General features: G+C 37.3%; 1 protein-coding gene across 11 annotated transcripts in view; it reads right to left on the reverse strand.

Annotated features, from left to right (window-relative positions):
• Positions 1–20,552, reverse strand: part of nrxn3b (neurexin 3b) — a 238,891-nt gene that overhangs the window by 62,997 nt on the left and 155,342 nt on the right. For all 11 annotated transcript variants that reach the window (XR_013296789.1, XM_077586991.1, XM_077586987.1 and 8 more), the window contains one exon: positions 9,664–9,845. Coding sequence is in view for 10 of the 11 variants with exons in the window: in XM_077586991.1 (XP_077443117.1) it covers positions 9,664–9,845 (182 nt within the window). In the remaining variant the exon portion in view is untranslated. The remainder of the gene's footprint in view (positions 1–9,663; positions 9,846–20,552) is intronic.

The raw sequence follows: 20,552 nt of genomic DNA on the forward strand, positions 1-20,552 counted from the left end.
TCACTGACGGCGTTTGCTCCCTGCTGAAGCACGTTTGTGTCTGATCTCGCTTTGAATCCTTAAATACTTGAGTTGTATTCCCAAACTTCTTTCTTCTCCTCTTTATTCCTTGCATTTTCAAGTCCATCTCTTAGGTGATGTTTCACTTTTAACCATGTAGCTATAGTAAAATAAATAGAGTGATGCCTTGAGATGAAAAATTCAATGGGTTGAATGACTCAAAATACTTCCTAACATCAGCTTTCTTTTTACATACTTATTATGAAACCCACTTGACCTCTAAGATGTTCCTCCCTTTTCGTAGCGACCAATCATTACCTTGAACTCTAGTGGGATTCACAATAATATTTAAATCACTTCTGAGATCACCAATACAGCACTAATATAAGGTCAATTCCAATTTCTGTTGACCCTCGATGACACGTATTGAATATTTTAATGCAGTATAAACAGGTTTTTTTTTACATCCGTCCTGGGCAATATTCCCTCTAAGCTGCGCGCGTGCGCAATTGCACACTACTCTCGTCTTCTCTGCGCACAGCAAATCATATGGAGCGCACAAAATAAAATCCCAATGTTTTATTTTTTTATTTTTTTTTAGCTGTGAGGCCGACACGCGAACCACTCATCCGCCAGGCTGCCCATTCATAGATATTAATCATTACATTTTATTATTACTAAATCATTTATGTGTAGTAGACATGCACCTGCTTATGGCAGGTGTGATACTGGTGTGTGCCCATAGCGAGCAATGATTATGTTGCTCACATCTGTACTCAGTGTACTCAGGGAGGTTGTCTTTCTGCCCAGACAAACAAAAAAATTAGAGGGAACATTGGTCCTGGGCCTTTTTTTAATATATGTATATAAACAACATATGTATTCGATGCTTCTCCACTATGCACACTCATCCATACCCATCTGAAGTTTACGTTATCAGCAAATGAATTGTCATCGCTGTCTGACAAAACAAAACAAACTACCTTTTGTATCTTGACACCACACGTATCAGATTTCACATATTTTGGCTCCAGTTGCCAAAAAAATCCTCCAAACATGCCACAAAAGCGTGACAGCTGAGACCCCCATCTTGAATTTTAGTCATTTCAATCAATGAAATATACACCAGAGATGCAATGACTAAGAACAAAAGCCAATTAACGTGTATTTCAAGAATAAAATATGTCCGATTTGAGTAGCTATTACTTGTTGTTCTTGTAATGAAAGAGTTTTTCAGCTATGCATTGCAAATTTCAGTTTGTACATCTACTACATCGATGATTCCACCCCACAGTGTTTTTATTTGACATTGATTGGCAAGACTGGTATCTTAGAACAGCCTTGGGATCATGTTGAGAGTGTCAGCGTCAGTGTACTGTGACGTGAGAATTTGTCAGGGGCTTTGGAAGCCAACACAAGTGGGATTGTATTAGGCCAACAGGGAGAAATAAAAAGTGCCTGTGCTATTGTACGTGTGCATAAGCTGGCTGAGTGAATACAAGTTGCAAAAAATGTTTTTTATGTCGTCATTTAAGCGTGTTGGAGCACATTTTTATTCAAGTCAATGTAAAAGTGCCATGCATAGATGGTATGTAATTATTAATGTGTGTAGGCAACATTCTTAGCGATATTCCACTATTTTTCCTTGGGATTGCACACCAATTGAATAAATAGGGTGAGAAAATTACACTAGTAAAAAGCGATTTTCAAACAGGCTCCGATTCGATCACTCTAACTGCAGAACTGAAAATGTATCTATTTTTGTTGAATACTAACTACACTTTGAGGCACACGGCATATGTTTTTTCAACGGTCTTTAAACACAGATGCTCAATTTTCAAAGTCTGTCTGGAGGAGCTTCAAAAAGTATGATACAATGTGTAAAATTGAGCTATGAAAGAAAAAAAAGCCTGTTTGTCAGGGAAAAGAGGCATTGATGTGACTACAGATGGTCATGGTAAATAGTTGATAAAAAGCGTTTGGGGGAAAAAAATCACCCATTATACAGTGGTACCTCGACATACGAGCAATTTGAGATACGAGTAAATTTTTTAGCAAATATTTATCATTAGATACGAGACAAATTTTGATATACGAGCAGACAGCGGACGCGAGAGGCTGCTCATAAGAACATCATCGGCACTGTCTTTCTGGTCGCAACTCCCTCGTGTAATGTCTCTCTACGAGCACTGGGCGGAGCGTTGCATTTTTTTCCCCGTTAGTCAGTGCGAATGGCGTATATACTACTTCTGGCAAGTGGTTGTGCGTGATCCAATTGTGAGGACATTTGTGTGCATCATTTTCGGAATATTTTGAAGGGAATAGAAAAGCAAACAACCCTCGATAGGTTGCATCTGAAAGTCAGGGTGGAGGCGGAGCAAATAGAGCCAACCCGGGAGAAGAAAGGTATAAAAATGTAAAACAAAATTAGAATTAAGTTTAGTGTAAGGTTAGATTAAATTTATAGAGTGTATCTGCATCGTAATCCAAGTTCATTTCAATTTGTTTATGTTATGTTACGAGCGCGTTGCCGTGCAAAAAGTCCCTCCCCCTCTGTCCCTCTCACTCCCCTCCGCAAAATCCGTCTAATTTTAATAATATTAAGCACATTTTTGTAGTATTAAACCACTAGTTATTTGTTGCTTTGTTAATAGATGGTGAATTAGAACAAATAAACATGTTTTTCCAATCCAATATAGTGTTTTTGGTGTTTTTTCAGAGGGTTAGGGTTAGGATCAAATTAATTTGTCTTTAGTTCATTTCTATGGGAAACGTTCGTTTGAGTTACGAGAAAATCGACATACGAGCTCAGTCCTGGAACGCATTAAGCTCGTATCTCGAGGTACCACTGTATACTATTAATATGACACAATATCTAGTGTCTAACACAGTATTTAGTGCTTAGGCTCCCTTTTCTCCGGAAATTGTAGCTATACCGGTAAAGTTGAGGCTGACGCTCTAACCACTGTCAGGCTGCCTTAAAATAATGTTTGACAACTTCATTTTCTTTTTATATGAAATCAGTGATGACTATGTACCCATTGGCTCAATCTCTTAAAAAAGGAAATCAAGTGTGCAAGATTGGGAAAAATAAAGGTTAGATAAGAAGCCGGAATATTAAAAAGATCTTTCCTAGGTTTCCTAACAAGCTGTAGTACGGAAAAAAAGGGAGAAAAAAAAGATGACAAAGATCTGCTGAGGCAACGGAAACAAGTGGACACAGCCAGGAAATGTGAAGTAAATGAAGTATGAATGTTCTGCATAAGCTAATACATGTCTCATCTATCAGCTGTTCAGAGTATTTACCATCCATTTCCACTTGTTGCAAATTCTGTATATGATAACATCTTGGTTGAAGAGGACATTTAAGTTTATTGATAGAGATACCTAGCTATCAACGTTCCGCAAACTTGAAATAAACGTTTTGTTATCTCAGGAAAGAGCGCATTAGACCAGAACAGAGAATTTTTCACTTTCAGATTGTTCCTGTCTATAGTGATTCACTGCAATTCATGTCACAAAAAGTCCTTCTTCCTCTTTTTTCTAAACAAGAGATATTCTGAGAATTCATTCAGTCTACAGCACGTGTCAAAGTGGCGGCCCGGGGGCCAAATCTGGCCCGCCGCATCATTTTGTGCAGCCCGGGAAAGTAAATCATGAATGCCGACTTTCTGTTTTAGGATCAAATTAAAATGAAGAGTATAGATGTATATTAAATTTCCTGATTTTCTCCCTTTTAAATAAATAATTGTAATTTTTTAATCATTTTTTTCTGTGTTTTTAGTTCAAAAATAATTTTGTAAAATCTAAAAATATATTTAAAAAAAAGCTAAAATAAACATTGTTTTAGATCTATAAAAAACTGAATATTCAGGGCTTTTAATCCAGTTCTTTTAATGCATTTATGAAAAAAAATCTAAATATTACATCCAAAATGGTCCGGCCCACATGAAATCGAGTTGACGTTAACGCGGCCCGCGAACCAACACCCCTGGTCTACAGTGAAAAATATTCACCAAGTCACATTGCGGAAACATAATGCCAGCTATGGCTTTTTCTCGTAAGGGGGAAAAAGATGAACCTATCGATTCTAAACTGAAGCTTCCCAAACATCCCGTGTAAGTGTCAGAGTTTGATCAGATGAGAATCTTGTAAATTGAGGAAAAGAAACGGAGTGATGGCAGCCGGGTATGGTGGAATAAATCAATAAGGAGATACTATGCTGCTGTCATTTGAACTATGTTAGAAATGCTGGGATTTGGAAAAGATGAGACTTCTTTGCTTCTGTTGCGTATCACGTTAGAAAAGACTGAACCTTACAGAGACACTTGCTGTTGAGAAATCAAAGACTCCTTTTTTTAACAAGACTGCAAAATAAGAAAGTGAAGTTTAGTGTTTATTACAAAATTATGATCAATTTACGTGTCATAATATACTTTAGATCAAGGGTGTCAGACTCGGGTTGGTTCGTGGGCCTCATTAACGTCAACTTGGTTTCATGTGGACCATTTTAGATATAATACTTAGATTTTTTTAAATAAATGAATTAAAAGAACTGGATTAAAAGCCCTGAATATTCAGTTTTTATAGATCTAAAACAATGTTTATTTTAGCTTTTTTATGTATTTTTAGATTTTACAAAATGATTTTTGAACTAAAAAGAGAAAAAATGATTAAAAAATTACAATTATTGATTTAAAAGGGGGAAAAATCAGGAAATTTAATATACATCTATACTCTTCATTTTAATTTGATCCTAAAACAGAAAGTCGGCACTCATGATTTACTTTCCCGGGCCGCACAAAATGATGCGACGGGCCAGATTTGGCCCCCTGGGCCACCACTTTGACACCTGTGCTTTAGATTTTTATTATTAAGTATAGCAATTACTTAATTTTTTGCTGCCATTGAAAGCTTTATTACTGCACAATACTTTTTTTTTAGCTACACTCATGGTATGCATTTATATGACAGCATCGCAACATTGTGTCATTATTTAGGTGTGCAGTAAAGTTTGTGAAGTTTAGCACTTTCAATCATACTACAGCCTTCTAAACAATGATCTGATAATGCCAGTAAATGAAAAAAATAAAGCCCTCCAACTAGCTACAAGTATGAAGTAAAATATGTTCTTACTTTTTCTAGAATCAATACAGGTTTGATTTAAGACAATACTATAAATTGTCAGACTGTGTTTTAAAAATGGGGTGAGCATTTCCCAGCAGTGATAGAGATGTTGCAGGAACTTCTGTAAATTACCCAGAAAATTATCTCTAAATAGCTGTGCTGGTGTTTCTAGTTTTTTTCACAAATTAACTTTCCACTTAATTCAATTATTTGATTATTTTTAATTATTTGAAATAAAAATGAGTGTTTCTAGATTTTTACTCCTCTACATTAGGCAAATAAGGGATTTTTTTCTTCATAAATTACAACTATATGATAATACGACGACATTCTTAAGGAGTCAGATTATTTGTTAATAACCCGATAATTGGAAAGACAAAGCTAAAAGGCTCCAGGCCTGATGAGACCTTTATTTGGACCTCTATTAAGAAGGACACGTCTCTAACCTTTCCCTTCAATGTCATTATAAGACAACATAGATGCCATCAGGGAATCACATTTTCCTGAAGTCTTGCTAATGTCAGCTTTTGGTGCACATAAAACAAGTAAAAGGTATATTATTGGTATAGCTACAAACTGGAAAATAATGTTCTTGTCGGTCCAATTATCCTGATTCAGGAAAAAGTATGGTGTGGAAGAAAATGATAGTGTGCTTGACTTGCAGTACTAGAAATACTGTACTCAGGGATATGTGATGCATGACAGTAGAGGTCTAAAGAAGAGATACGGAAGTCTGTATATTAGGTATAAGTATTATATTTTGCTATAGAATTTAATACTGATACTTGTTAAAAATTCTCCAGGTGGATATTCACGACAAAGGTAAAGAAATGAGTTGATTTTCATGCTATATCAAGGGACCATTTTAGATAAAATATTTAGATATTTTTTTTATAAATGGGATAAAAGTACTGGATTAAAAGCCCTGAATATTCAGTTTTTTATAGATATAGAACAATATTTATTTGAGCTTTTTTTAAATATATTTTTAGATTTTACAAAATGATTTTTGAACTAAAAACACAGAAAAAATGGATTAAAAAATTACAATTATTGATTTAAAAGGGGAAAATTAGGAAATTTAATATACATCCATACTCTTCATTTTAATTTGATCCTAAAACAGAAAGTTGGCACTCATGATTTACTTTCCCGGGCCACACAAAATGATGCGGCGGGCCAGATTTGGCCCCCGGGCCGTCACTTTGACACGTGTGCTATATAATCAGAGACGTCTTGGTTTAGTATGTTTTAGAAAATTTAAACATTGAGCAAGACAGGTGTTTATTGAATGTAAAAGAGGAAAATTTCAACCCGGTTAAACATTATCGCCATCTTTACTTTCTCTTCCTTTAAATATTTAACTACTTTCATATTGTCACAATTTATTAATCTGGTTCAAACAGTATTTTCTCGGCCACAAATACATATATGAAGTTGTTAAATGACTAAAATGCATTCACAAACATTCTCTGTAGTATTACCAAAAAAAAGTTAAATATGTCCAATTGCTACTTAATTTTTATTTTTTTTAAAGGGAAAATTCATTTATTGCCTGCACAAAACTGCAAGTTTTACTACCGTACACCAAATGATGAAATATCCCACTTGGAGAAGTATACTATGGTGTAGAAAATGGTGCTCCTCCTAACAATTTTTACCCTGGCATCAATTCAAGTCTCTTTTTGCTCCCTGACAATCAAATTAGATTGACTACATTTACAGTATTCTCAGCTCTTCTGTTATTCATTGTGTATGTATGCGGAACCGAAATGAAAACTAAACACAAGGCCACAAGAGAATATAGTTTAAACGTTGCATGGCATTACAATTAACTGGCGAGAAAAGACTAGCTCATAACCCCACTTTTCCTTTTCTCGTTTTTTTCATTCTGATTTCTTTGGAGAGTCACATTCATTATTCATAGTAGAAGTCAGACTGTGTGTGGTAGAGAAATTAGGGTATGGGATACCGGAGGGATAAGTGCTTCATAAAAGGGGGTTGATTATGTTAGTGGTCTTTTTATAGATCAGCCTTACAATTCTATTCATTGGTGGCAATGAGTCAACATTTCCTCACTATATATGACATATGAACATTTAAGCGGGATACTATATTACAACCCAACAGAAGGGTTGACAATCTGCTCACATATGTTCCATATTCTTATACAGCTATCCAAGAATAACATTTATAAAAATGTTGAGTGATGTTTTGATTATTGTTTCAAACAGACAGAAGTTAAGTAATAGGTTATCTGATTGCTGTTAAACAAGGAAAAAAACACATATGTGTGCTCATGCTTCATTTACGTCAGGTGTCAGACTCGGGTTGGTTCGCGGGCCGCGTTAACGTCAACTCGATTTCATGTGGGCCGGACCATTTTAGACATATTTAGATTTTTTTTTATAAATGAATTAAAAGAACTGGATTAAAAGCCCTGAATATTCAGTTTTTTATAGATCGAAAACAATGTTTATTGTAGCTTTTTTTATATATAAATTCTTAGATTTTACAAAATGATTTTTGAACTAAAAACACAGAAAAAAATGGATTAAAAAATTACAATTATTGATTTAAAAGGGGGAAAATCAGGAAATTTAATATACATCTATACTCTTCATTTTAATTTGATCCTAAAACAGAAAGTCGGCACTCATGATTTACTTTCCCGGGCCACACAAAATGCTGCGGCGTGCCAGATTTGGCCCCCGGGCCGCCACTTTGACACACGTGATTTACGTTATGAGAGAGAGAGAGCGAGAGAGACTGACTGGTTAGCGCATTGGCCTCACAGTGGGAGACCTGGGTTCAAATCCAGGTCGGTCCACCTGTGTGGAATTTGCATGTTCTCCCGGGCCTGTGTGGGTTTTCTCCAGGTGCCCCGTTTCCTCCCACATTCCAAAGATATGCGTGGTAGGCTGATTGGACACTCTAAATTTCCCATAGGTATGAGTGTGAGCGTGAATGGCTGTTTGTCTCCACCAATTCAGGGTGTCCCCCATCAGCTGGGACAGGCTCCCGCACCCCCCGTGACCATAGTAAGGATAAAGCGATTCAGAAAATGAGATGAGAGAGAGAGAGAGACTTTAGAATTGCTATTTTAGACATTGACTGAAGTGAAGTCTCATGAGAGATCAGGATTTGAAAAGGTAATCCAGGCTTTCATCGCATCATTTTGATTAGCTAGAGAATTCTTTACTTGGGAATAAGGCAGGCTGCCCTTCATCTAATGCAGCGTACCCACCTTCTGATAGGAACAAAAGCCAAAACGAAGGAACTGGCCAGATCCCAAGACAAAAGATGGATCAACAGAAAAGATGCCTTTCAAAGATGACTGCAGACAGCTGAGATAATTCACAACCATTCCATAATTAGCAAGATTTATGTCCGATAAGTTGAGTTCATCAACGCTTTTCGCAAAGTTATATTGTTTTTGTAGCGAAAAACAAAACGTAAAGATGACATTTTGAGTTAAAATAACACTCCGTTGCGAATAAGCCATGATTGCAAAGTAAAGCCGTGATTAATGGTTGAGCAGAAAAGTGAGATTACTTTCAAATCTTGCTAGTAGTTAAAAAAAAGCCTCCTTCAAACAAGAGTGCTTTATTTCTAGTTCGAGCATTTTCTTTTATCTTGTGCCCTTCGATTGGCTGGCCACCAATTCAGGGTGTCCCCCACCTGGTGCTCATAGTTAGTTGGGATAAGCTCCAGGACTGGCCGCGAACCTTGTGAGGATAAGCGGTCCGGAAAATGAATGAATGAGTGTAACTGTAATGATTTTCTATGAGAAAAACGTTCACTGATGTTGACCTGACAATTTTTTGGTATATTTTGGCAGTTGGATAGGACATTCAGTGTTTTCTCGCCATTTCGCGGTTCGAGTTTCGCGTCCTCGGTGAATCGTAGATTTTCAATATTAATAAGTAATTACAGTAATAAGTTCAAAACGTTTACCGGTAGGGCCCCAAAAAATGTACATGTATGCCTCAGACAATACCACTAGGATATGTTAGGAAGTGTAATGTACAGTGTACAGTATGTCAAAATCATTTGATAAAACATGTAAATACTAGCCTACACAACACACAGACAAAAATGTACAGCTGTCAGGCTCTTTAACAAAAGAAATGGTTGAATGTTAAGACCAACCATATGTATACATGTACATCTATGTGTATGTATGTATATGTATATATATATATTTCAGCAACATGCTTATTTATTTATTTATTTATATATATATATAATTTATATATTTATTTATATATTTATGTATATATTTATTTATACATTTATTTATTTATTACCTATTTATTTATGTCTAAAATGTATTTTCCTGTGTCTGTATTCTCACCCTCTTGCTACTGTAACAATGAAATTTCCCGAATACGGGACAAATAAAGTTATCTAATCTAATCTAGTACCGGTAGGCCTCAGAAAGTAGGAAGGGTAATGTACAGTGTATGTCAATTGAATTTGATAAGAATGTATGGGAGGTTTTATAAATCAGAAATAATCAGCAGTGGTACTCACAATGTGAAGCATGATGTAGTCACCCAGGCGCGGAGCACTGTCGATGCGAACGAGGATGCCGTCTTTGATGGTCGTGCTAAAACCTACAGCCAGACGGTCTGTCCGCGTGCTGGGCCTTTCGTTATTAGGCCACGTGTATGTAATCAGACCCCCTCCTTTTCCAAAGATGTAGGTGGTGCCCGCTGTAAAAACACAAGCAACAGGAAGAGACATTTCGTGAATCATTAATACAGATACGCACAAAAAAACAAGTGGGATAAATGACAAACTAAGTACTTTTCTCGTAAAAATCTGGTTGAATTCCTTCCAATCAGTCAATCACCTTCGCTTGGTGATGCCAGTCAAAAGATGCAGGCATTTCTGTCAAAACCTGATAAATTATTAAAATCTTCTGTATCTCATTTGAGATCAGCATAAAAAAAAGAAACTGGCACGGAAATATACAAATACCCAGTTCAATCCAATAAAATTGTTACAGCTAGTTCTGTTCAAATCTGCATCAAAACTAATGATTGGTAACTGAAGTTGAAAGAATTATACAAAAGTTGTGGTCAACTTGGGTTAAAAAACACACACAAAACACATGGGCAAACAAATAACATTAAAACCTGTTGCGCAAACCAATTCCTCCTAATTCTCAGCGTAACCCTCACAGTGTTACTACTTCCCAAATCACCTAAACATCTGCGTTGGCCTTGTGATAGCTGCCCAGCTGTCTCCCTTTTCCTCCCATGGAGCAGCCAGCACTCTGTTCCGCAGTCCGTAACACCCTGGAGACTACGATAACATATGGAGGAGGGCAAGTAGGAGAGTGTTTGAGTCTCTACCCACCAGATGAGTGTCTATTTGCCCAGAGTCAAGCAAACAGGTCAGTATTTTGCCAACCTCAGGAGTTTGAAATGCAAATTCTAAGCCAATGCCATCTTTGATAAAACAAAAACGTCCTCTGTGGGCTTCAAATGACTTCTTTTCTGGCTGCTTTGGCTGGCAGACATCCAGTTAGGAAAAATATGTCTAGTACAGACGCTCCCCTACTTACGAACATTCGAGTTATGAACAACGGTACATACGAACATGTCTGCGCATAGGTTTTTTTTTTCCCCAAGATGGTGCCGTCACGCGGAAGCCAGTGACAGTAGCTCTGTATATTCTTCTGTTTTTCGTGTTTTACAGCCCTTTTATCTTTTTTTAAATTCCATTTTAATATTTCTTAATACATTCCTCTTTACTTTACTTTGTACTTTTTACTTTAATGTTTTTAGAACTTTCTTTGTTCTGTCAGCCTGGCCTCTTTCGGCTACTTCTTGTAGTGCTTCTTTCCGCCGCTAATACCGACACCTGGCGCTGTGAGAGCTCACCCAGCATCCACCTTCCTCTGCCCAGTTCGTTGCAGTGCGTAAGTGCGTGAACGTATCTCCAGTGCGGCAAGAACATTGATATCATTAATTATCTCGTGCATCCATTATTCAATATGGTTGGTGAAAATCGAAAGGCTTCTAGTGAGGGTGGTAGTGCAAGGAAGAGGCAAGCCATTTCATTTGAAACGAAAGTGGCAATAATAAAGAAGCTTGATGCGGCTGAGAAAATGGTGAGTGTTGCACGGGCATGCAACTTGAATCGTTCGACAATCGTTCGTTAAATGTTTTTTTTCAGTACAAACCAATGCAGGTTACTTATACAAGCCTTAAACATACAAATGCACTTATATAAACCTTCAATATACTTATATAGGCCTCAAACATAAATTATAATACAAAACATAGCACTGAATCAACTTTAACTTATGAACAATCGCTCGGAACCTAACTCGTTCGTAAGTAGGGGAGCGTCTGTATTCATTGGCATTTTTTTCCTAATTTAAGCAAATGTTGATTTTGGGTATCACCTGCTTGAAATTCCAGATTTCCTGAATGGCCCAGCATTTTGCCAGAAAGAAAAATAAAATAAAATGTTGCCAGAAGGACAGCAGCCTGCAGCCACATTGCACCAAATCTGGTCCTCCAATGCCTCTTGGTCGCACATTTCTTCTTGCCAAAAGAGTTTATACGCGGATTTGAAAAGAGCCTCCCCAGCACTCTTCCCAATCGCATCTCGCACATCCTATTTTTTTTCTGGAGGGGAAGACGATGATGAGCTGGAGAGATATAAGCACCCCAGGGAGCCAATTATCACATTGAGGAGATTTACTTAGTGTTTCTGGAGGACAATGTACGAAGCCTGAAACACGCACGAGAAGCTCTTCGCTAACAAAGTGACGCACAAAGGCGAAGGAGGCAGCCGGATGACAGCACAAATGCACATCATGGTGCTGATGCATGAAAAGTGTGCAAACATGTGGACACGCACGTCCAGGGAGGACTTGACACCCACGCATATCACAATGGCTGAAAGTCGTCAAATATGAAAACCGTGAACCCGCAATCTAAAAAATGTGGTAACTGCCTTCTTCAGGATTGGGCGCCGTTCATACAGCTGCGCTCGGTTAAAAAGACAACGACATTTTCTCATATCACCACACAGTGTTTCAAATATAGTGTGACATTTTTTGGGGCACATTTTTTAACAATATTTAACAACTTCAGTATTTATTTCTAAATAGTAAGTGCTAAACCTATTCATTCCTTCCTCCCATCAGCTGTCAGGCTCTTTAACAAAACAAACGGCTGAGTGTTAAGACCTACCGTATGTATACATGTACGTCTATGTGTATGTATGTATGTATATATTTATATATATGTATGTATGTGTATATCTATATATATATTTTTCAGCAACACGCTTATTTATTTATTTATATATTTATGTATTTATATATTAACTTACTTATCACCCGTGACCGGACGTTTGGTCGCCGGACGTTTGGTCGCCCGGGTGAATATAATTTTGAGAGCTGGTTTCAACAGTAGATATTTAGATATTAAAATCTCTCATGAATATAATTTTGAGAGCTGGTTTCAACAGTAAACTCTCTGTCATGTTGTCAAACGTCTGGCAAGCAAACGTCTGGGCGACCAAACGTCTGGAGACCAAATGTCCGGCGACCAAACGTCCAGCGACCAAGCGTCCAGGCAACCAAACGTCCGAGTACCCTTATCACCTATCTATTTATGTCTAAAATGCCTTTCCTATATCTGCATTCTCACCCTCTTGCTACTGTGACAACAAAATTTCCCGAATACGGGATGAATAAAGTTATCCAATCCAATCATTCATTTTCTGAACCGTTTTATCCTCATTAAGGCCACGGGGGGTGCTGGAACCTATCCCAGATGACTTCGGGCCATAGGTAGGGGACACCCTGAATTGGTGGCCAGCCAATCGCAAGGCACAAGGAGACAAACAACCATTCACGCTCACACTCATACCTAGGGGCAATTAGCCAGCAATTTGATATTTTCAAATCAGATGTGAAAACAAGTTGAAGGATATGTGGGCGCATCAGAGTGGACTTTCATCGCCATCATTTTGACCAATTAAGAGAGCTTATTTGAAATATAGCTGCTCAATTCATTTGGAGTAAACAAATTAAAAGGAGACATAGATCAGATTCTGCTACATTTTACAACTAACTTAAGGGATAAGACATTTTTTCCACCATCAGCCAAAATAATTGGTATTGGCCTGTGTGTGGCGGTGATTCATTGCATCTTCACTTGGCCTCCATTTAGAGTCTCACTGTAGGAGGAAAGCTTCAGTCAAAGTCATGGCCTCTATTTTACAAGTAGACCCGCAAGGCACGGAAAACCAGATTTAAGGTCAGGACACCTCTCTGTGTAAGAGAGCCATGTCCTTCCCTTCAAGACCTGATGTGACACAACTCAACTAGCAAAGAATGTCATGGAAGAAAAAAGTAGCACACACACACAGATAATACCTGGAGGATGTCAATAAAAACTCATTTTGGTCCTGGACATCAGAAATAATGTAAAATAGGATAAAAGGATTATAATTTATGCCATGGGGAATTCTGTCTATTTATTTATTTGGTATAAAGCATTACTGTGAAATACTCGCTATGATGGAGTGCAACTAAATAAAAACACACCATATATAAATACTTTAAGTGCATCTGTCAGGCGCAATTAAGATTATTAGCGAGATATGTGAGCCTATTGTCCCTACTACCAAATGCATTGGATGATTTGTTAAAACTGGGTAATTACTCCAAATCAAATTGTAATAAAGTTGTCTGTTTAGAAGCACTTGGGAGCCTTGATATACATCTACAAAGTCTGTATCCAGAAAGCTTTAAGATGTACATATTTGTGAAGTTCTTAATGTGTCAATTTATATTAGTTTTTGCATATACATGTTTATTAGCTTTTCTGTCTTCCTTTTTATATTCTTTTGGCTTTTAGTATACCCCTAGGAATAAAGAAAGAATGGAAATAGGATCTGATATGGTCATTTTTACAGGATAAAAAAACATCTATTAAGAGTTTAATTATCCAATCATGTATTGTAATAGAAAATTATCAAGTTTGTTGTCCTCAATGAAATAATAAATAACGGTTGTCAGAAGAATCAGAATGCAATACAGTGAGAGGTGTCATAACCAGGAATCATCTTCATTTTATATCTTCTGATTTTGTAATTCATATTCCAACTGTTGCTTTTTCCCTAAGGAGTAGTATTGAGGGGGATGGCGCTGATGGGCGAGTGTGTGTTGATGTCTGTGCATTTTAATAGAATTTCAAAATCAAACACCCTCACAAATCCCATGTGCTATAGAGTTGTATATGAATCTTTCTGTTTTGACTACTTGTGGATGGCAAATGCCCCATCACTCATTACTGACATGAGTTACAAAAATAGGGAAGATGATGGATGAAGCGCACTGTGTTATGATGAGTGTCTATCGAACAATCCGGAAAGCCTTGAATGACTTACATCATTTTTAGTATGTTTCAGTGCAGTCAAGTTGGATTGATTGATAGAGAGGGAAAACACAAGATTTGTGAAAAAATTGACCCAAGAGACAGAAGTGACAAGTCACTTTTTTGGTCATAAATGTACACTTCAAATAATTCCTCGAAAAAAAATCATATTTTTCAAGTCTTCCGATGTTATTAACTAAGAGGATCTTTTAAATATGACTATATATTGGCATGAAATAAATCCACCTGCCTCTGATAAACCTAAAGCTGAACATGCTGACTGTGGATTGCAAGGATAATTTTCCTCATAGCAAATGCAATAGACTGCACAGCTCAGGCAGCTTCTTTCTTGGATTTCCAAGCAGCACCATTAGCCGAAGTAATAGTGTTGGCTGCTGGGCAGAAGCCCCATTCACCAATCAAAATCAAATCTGTTGATAGGGTTTTTTGTGCCACAGTAAGTACAGAGAAACTTCAATTTTGCACATATATTGAGAAAACCAGAACAGCAAGCAATTCAAGGGTCTTGTAGCATATTCTGCATTACATGTGGACAGTGCTTCTCAATTATTTTCTGTTGTGCCCCCACCAGGAACAATTAATTGCTGCGTGACCCCCCCCAACCAAAAAATTCTAAGTACACCTGTGCATAACCCTGGCAGTGAGTCTGCCACTGCTATCCAACGAGTGAATGTGCAACAACACTTGATTTTAGTCCAGGAATAAATATGGTTCATAAGTCACAAGCTCCTAGATATCGCTTCACCCGGGCATTGGTCTGTGCCCCCCTAAGGGGGTCTGCCCTACTCTTTGAGAAGTAATGCATTAGGAACAACTGACTAAACACATCTGATGTGTGTGAAGAAACAGATTAGGAGTATTAAAAAAACAAAAATAAAAACTGAAGAAAATGCCTTTAACAAACTGTTCCGACAAAGTGGAATGTAAAGTATACTATATTAAAAATTAAGAGATTTGAGGAAAACACAGTAATCCCTCGATTATCATGACTTCACTTATCGCAAATTCACTACTTTGTGATTTTTTCTGCTATTAATGATTTTTTTAAACTTCCTACTATTATTTTATTAAATTCATAAAAATGTGAAAATCCATGCTGAAACTCAAGGGGAAGCCACTCTTGCTACAAGGATTCAGCACTAAAGAAATATTTTTTTAAATTTTTTTTTAATAGGGGTGACCCTACTTAGCGATTTTTCGAATGTCTGGTCTACATTAACCGCGATATTCGAGGGATTACTACTGTACAGACAACTAATGTCGTCATTGCAATAGACTAAGGACTCCCTCTGATTGCGTTATCATGGTTTTGCACAGCTTTCACAGTTTGATGAAGTGGCAGTTGCAGGGGATCTTAGAGAAGGAGGAATGGTAAAGAGGATTTCATAGACAGTGCAGAAGCAATCCATGCAGCATTCTAGGATACAAAGAAAACCTATCTGCTGCCTTTAATGTTGCAGTGATAGAATTTTGGGTGAGCGATAACGGATAAAGGCAAGGGAGAGAGATCAAGTCGAAAAGGAGCACAGACGAACATGAGCAAAGGAACACCAATGGCATCTTGAGACGGCAAAAAAAATCTATTTGTAGCACTTGGGCATCAGATAACTATCCATAAAAGTGACTGACAATCATTTCCATTCCAGGAATAATATATGTTTAGTTTTCCTTTAAAAATAAAGAAATGAAAAAATCCCTTGGCTCTTTTACAATGCATATGAGTGCGAGTGTGTGACGCATGTCCCTAAAGAGACAGACCACCCCGAATTCTGCAGAGGATTAGGCAAAGAAGATCCCAAAAAGAATAAGGCATCAAAGAAGGCTCCGACTGAAGTATAATTTATAATTGAAGCCTCCCTTGTGGATGGTTAGGCCAGTTGAAAATCCCTATTTATACTTTCCCAGTTTGTCTTTGCAATGACCGAAAGGCTCTACAATGACAAAGTAAAAGGCAACAATGCTATCGCAAAAACCTACCAAACTAAAACTAATTTAGCAAAGTAAACATTTACAAATCATTGTAGCCCAATGTAGTTTCTGTAACATATTCACTATAATCATATTTAATTTGACTTATATTATCTGGGTGTAAATATGTTACTTAATCTCCAATGTTGTGCAATAAAATATCCAGCGTGATGAAGGTCAGGCCTCGCAAAATAAGAAAAATGTAACGCTTCCAATAAGGCAGATGTGTCTTGCAGAGTATTTTTTCTGTACATGTCAACAAACCACAGTGGCAAATGGATTTTGACATTTTGTTTCAGTATGGCTCTGCACAAAATGTAATGAGGCGGAAAAGATTGACTCTTTGTCAAACTGCCAGCCACATTTAAACTGAGCAGCCGTGTCTGGCACTTTCTGAATGATAGTTAACTTGCATTTGTTTCAAACTACACAACTGACAAAATACCTGTGGAACTTGTGAGACCTTTTGTATAATGGTACATTATTAATATATTCTGATATTCATATAATTTATTTACTATAAAATATTTTGCATGCACACATACCACTGAAAAAAGTGAATTGGAGAGGTAAAAATAATCCTTTTTTAAACAAACAATGCCAACCATCAAATTTGCAGTGATTTAAAAAATAAGGACAATAGCAACTAAACTCTACTGCTTGGTGGTACAAGATTTAAAAACCGTGCTAGGTAAATTACAATGTTCGATATGATGTCTACAGAGTCCAATGAGTTTCTTTTTTTATGGAAAATGAATTATACTTATTGTATACCAGGCATCATTGCCATCCACTTACCTTGACAACTTGAATGTAGTCTTGCATCTCAAACAGTACGAGACTTTATGAACAAGCTTCTATATATTTGAGTGAGTGGTACCATAGCAGGCTATTAAAGTCCAGGGTAATCATGCATATTTTATTCAATCTCTATTCAAAAGATGTCAGCCTCATATCTAAAGATGCTGTGAGTTCATTTAGATTATTTTCTTCCTAATACATGAGCCAATACATGACCAAAAAACATACGTTTATACAACATAAATATTTAAAGAGTACTGATTAATAACTTTGTTAAACCTGTTTACACAAACAAGTATTGAGTTAGAGTTAGCATAACTGGTAGCATGTACTAGAACTGAAAGAATTAGAATAAAAAAGAAGAAAAATTTAAGACCAACCTTTTGATGGAGGACTACATTACATAAGAAGCTGCAGCAATACTTAATATATTTGAAAAATGCTAAGCCAAACATAATTTCGAAGATATAAATAAGTGTTGCCATTGTTTAAATGTGGACTCACAGTTGTTCCATATATGTTTGTAAAGTTATGGTTGTGGTTATCCGTATATGTTGAATTATTTCAGTTTGCTTTTAATGCTTGTTTGTTGTAACCCTAAGGCTTGTGGATTAGCATACTCTCAAAACCTAGAAATCACGTTATCCATATCCGCGTTTAATTGTTTTTTAGTGTCTCTCTCAACCTTATGGCCTTCCTACGTAACTCAATTTTCCTTGATTATATACTGTGTCTTCATTCTGCCAATACCAGCTGGTTCAGGGTGCTCCCTTTGAAGATCTACTTAGCTCCAGAGACTATAAATTTAAAGCAAGTGATGGCAGCTTTGAAAAGCCCTTGAAATCCAAAAGAAATCTTCCTCTCCATGTGAGTGAAATGGATGGGGGATTGTCGTGGGGCTCTAGGCATCGGGAACAAGCACTCAGGGAAAAAGCTACCTTCAATCCCTCAGCTCCACTTTGCCCACCTTAGATTGAACAACACATGGAAACTAAGCAGAATGCTATAAGTATTAGACTTTTGTCTTTTGCCTTTAGTGATAAAAATATGCTGTAAACATTTTTGTCAAACGCAAACTGATTGGACTGAGCTTTTCAGTAAGTCTGTCTAAAAAAAAATCTACATAAGCTTATATCGTCTCCTTGAACATATTGCTGTAGAGTTGGAGGTTCATTGAAACCACAGCTAGTCTCCGGGCCAGAGGCGGGGGACACCCTGAATCGGTGGTCAGCCAATCACAGGGCATAAGGAGACGGACAACCCTTCACACTCACACTCATACCTAGGGGCAATTTAGAGTGTCCAATCAGCCTACCATGCATGTTTTTGGAATGTGGGAGGAAACCGGAGTACCCGGAGGGAACCTACGAAGGTCCAGGGAGAACATGCAAACGGCACACAGGTGGACCGACCTTGACTCGAACCCAGGAGCCCAGAGCTGTGAGGCCAACACACTAACCACTCGCTCCACTATGACTTTGGGAAACAGGCGGAGGACACCCTCAATTGGTGGCCAGCCAATTGCAGGGCACAAGAAGACGGACAACACAGGTGCAATCCGCTGTGGCAAAAGTACAAAAAGCACTTGATATTACAAATATTTCTTGAAAAAAGCTACTTGAATACTGAAATTATTTAGTTTTAAGGATATGTATAGGTCAGTATCTTTGGCTGCATTTTGTATTTATTACACTTCCATTTATCTAGGTCAGTATCCTTATGTCTGAACGAATGCATATTATGTCAAATGTTTACTTGTTGTTTTTTCCCCAATGTTTCAATATTGGCTACACTAGAATGTTCAATTCTTACGAATGGAGTAGTCAGAGTCGAAGTGTATTGTTTGAACATTGTAACAATGAGTGGGAGATGTGCTCATTTTATAAAACAAATACAAATAACCATCTCTTATGGGTAATGAACGACAACCAACCATAGCTTATGTATTCTCTTCTGATTCCAATTGAAAGTTGAGGCAACCATCCAATCTTACAAAATCAAAAGGGAGAGATTAAACTCATAAAAAATGCAGGAAAACATACTTTTTAATGCCATTTTTTTGTTCACCTCCTGGTGATGTAATCAGGTTTCAGTGAAAATGAGGTAAGTTACAGTGAGTCTGTTTCATTTTCTCACAAATTAGCTGAAAATGTTATCTTTTTCTGCATGTTATCGAGGGCACCACGCTCCAATTTGAGACGTGTTATTCCTTTTGCACCATCAAATCAATTTATATTTGCCTAAAAGGCATTTTTGTCAATGGACAGTATCACCTTTGCAGATTGAATGGTATTTTTGTGCATTTCCCCCTCAAAAATGCATGTGTTTTAATCGAAGTCCATTCTACACGCAATAAAAATACGCTACATTTGATAGATGTGGACCTCAGAGCCTCAGAATAATGGCAATTCATTCTAATTGCTGATTGCACTATGCCTCCAACTACCATAACAAAACTTTTGAGTCAATTACCAAATATAGGATGGAGTTTAGACTCAGTGGGTATGAGACTGATTTGTGGCTTCAAGTGGTGCATCTGCTGGAGACTTCACACAACTATCATTTTGTCACTCCTTGGCTTCCATTAAAATCAGGACTATTCAGCCAGAACACATCACAACAACACTCATATTTCTCCCGAGACTGGGATAAATGGATCATTCTCACACTACCAATAAATCAATAAAACATTACACTGAAGAAGGGGGAGAAAAAAGATTCCCACAAGAATGGTGGCTGACAGTAAAGGAATGGGACAAGAATAGTGGTAGATGCTTTCCTTTGCTTTGTGCAGACACTGATGGTGTAGCGATTCACTAAGTTGACATCAATGCAATCTTATGGATTGTGATTTTTCCCCTTTTGTATATTTTGTTCCCTGTAGTAGCCTGGTGATCTGTCAAATAAGGACGCAGAGTCAAAAACTTTACAATAAATGACACCTAAACTGAAAGCCTTACCATCAGTCAAATATGTTTAGACCAGTAACCTGGATCCATTCAAAGCTGCGGAAAGGGCTCAAAGTATATTCAGCAATGTGAACTTGAGACAGCTAGCACAAGGTCTTGAAAGTTAAACTATTTCCTCTCTTCCCCTTGCAGAAATAACAGATCGATGCTTGTTGATGTTGTGATTGAGGCAACCTTTTCTCCTACAAATGTATGTTTTCCAGGGAGCAAATGTATCCCTTTGCATTAACCTCAATGTAGCTCTCAACTCTAC

The sequence above is a fragment of the Stigmatopora argus genome, chromosome 19 (genome assembly GCF_051989625.1).
Source record: "Stigmatopora argus isolate UIUO_Sarg chromosome 19, RoL_Sarg_1.0, whole genome shotgun sequence".
In the NCBI taxonomy this organism is placed as follows: domain Eukaryota; kingdom Metazoa; phylum Chordata; class Actinopteri; order Syngnathiformes; family Syngnathidae; genus Stigmatopora; species Stigmatopora argus.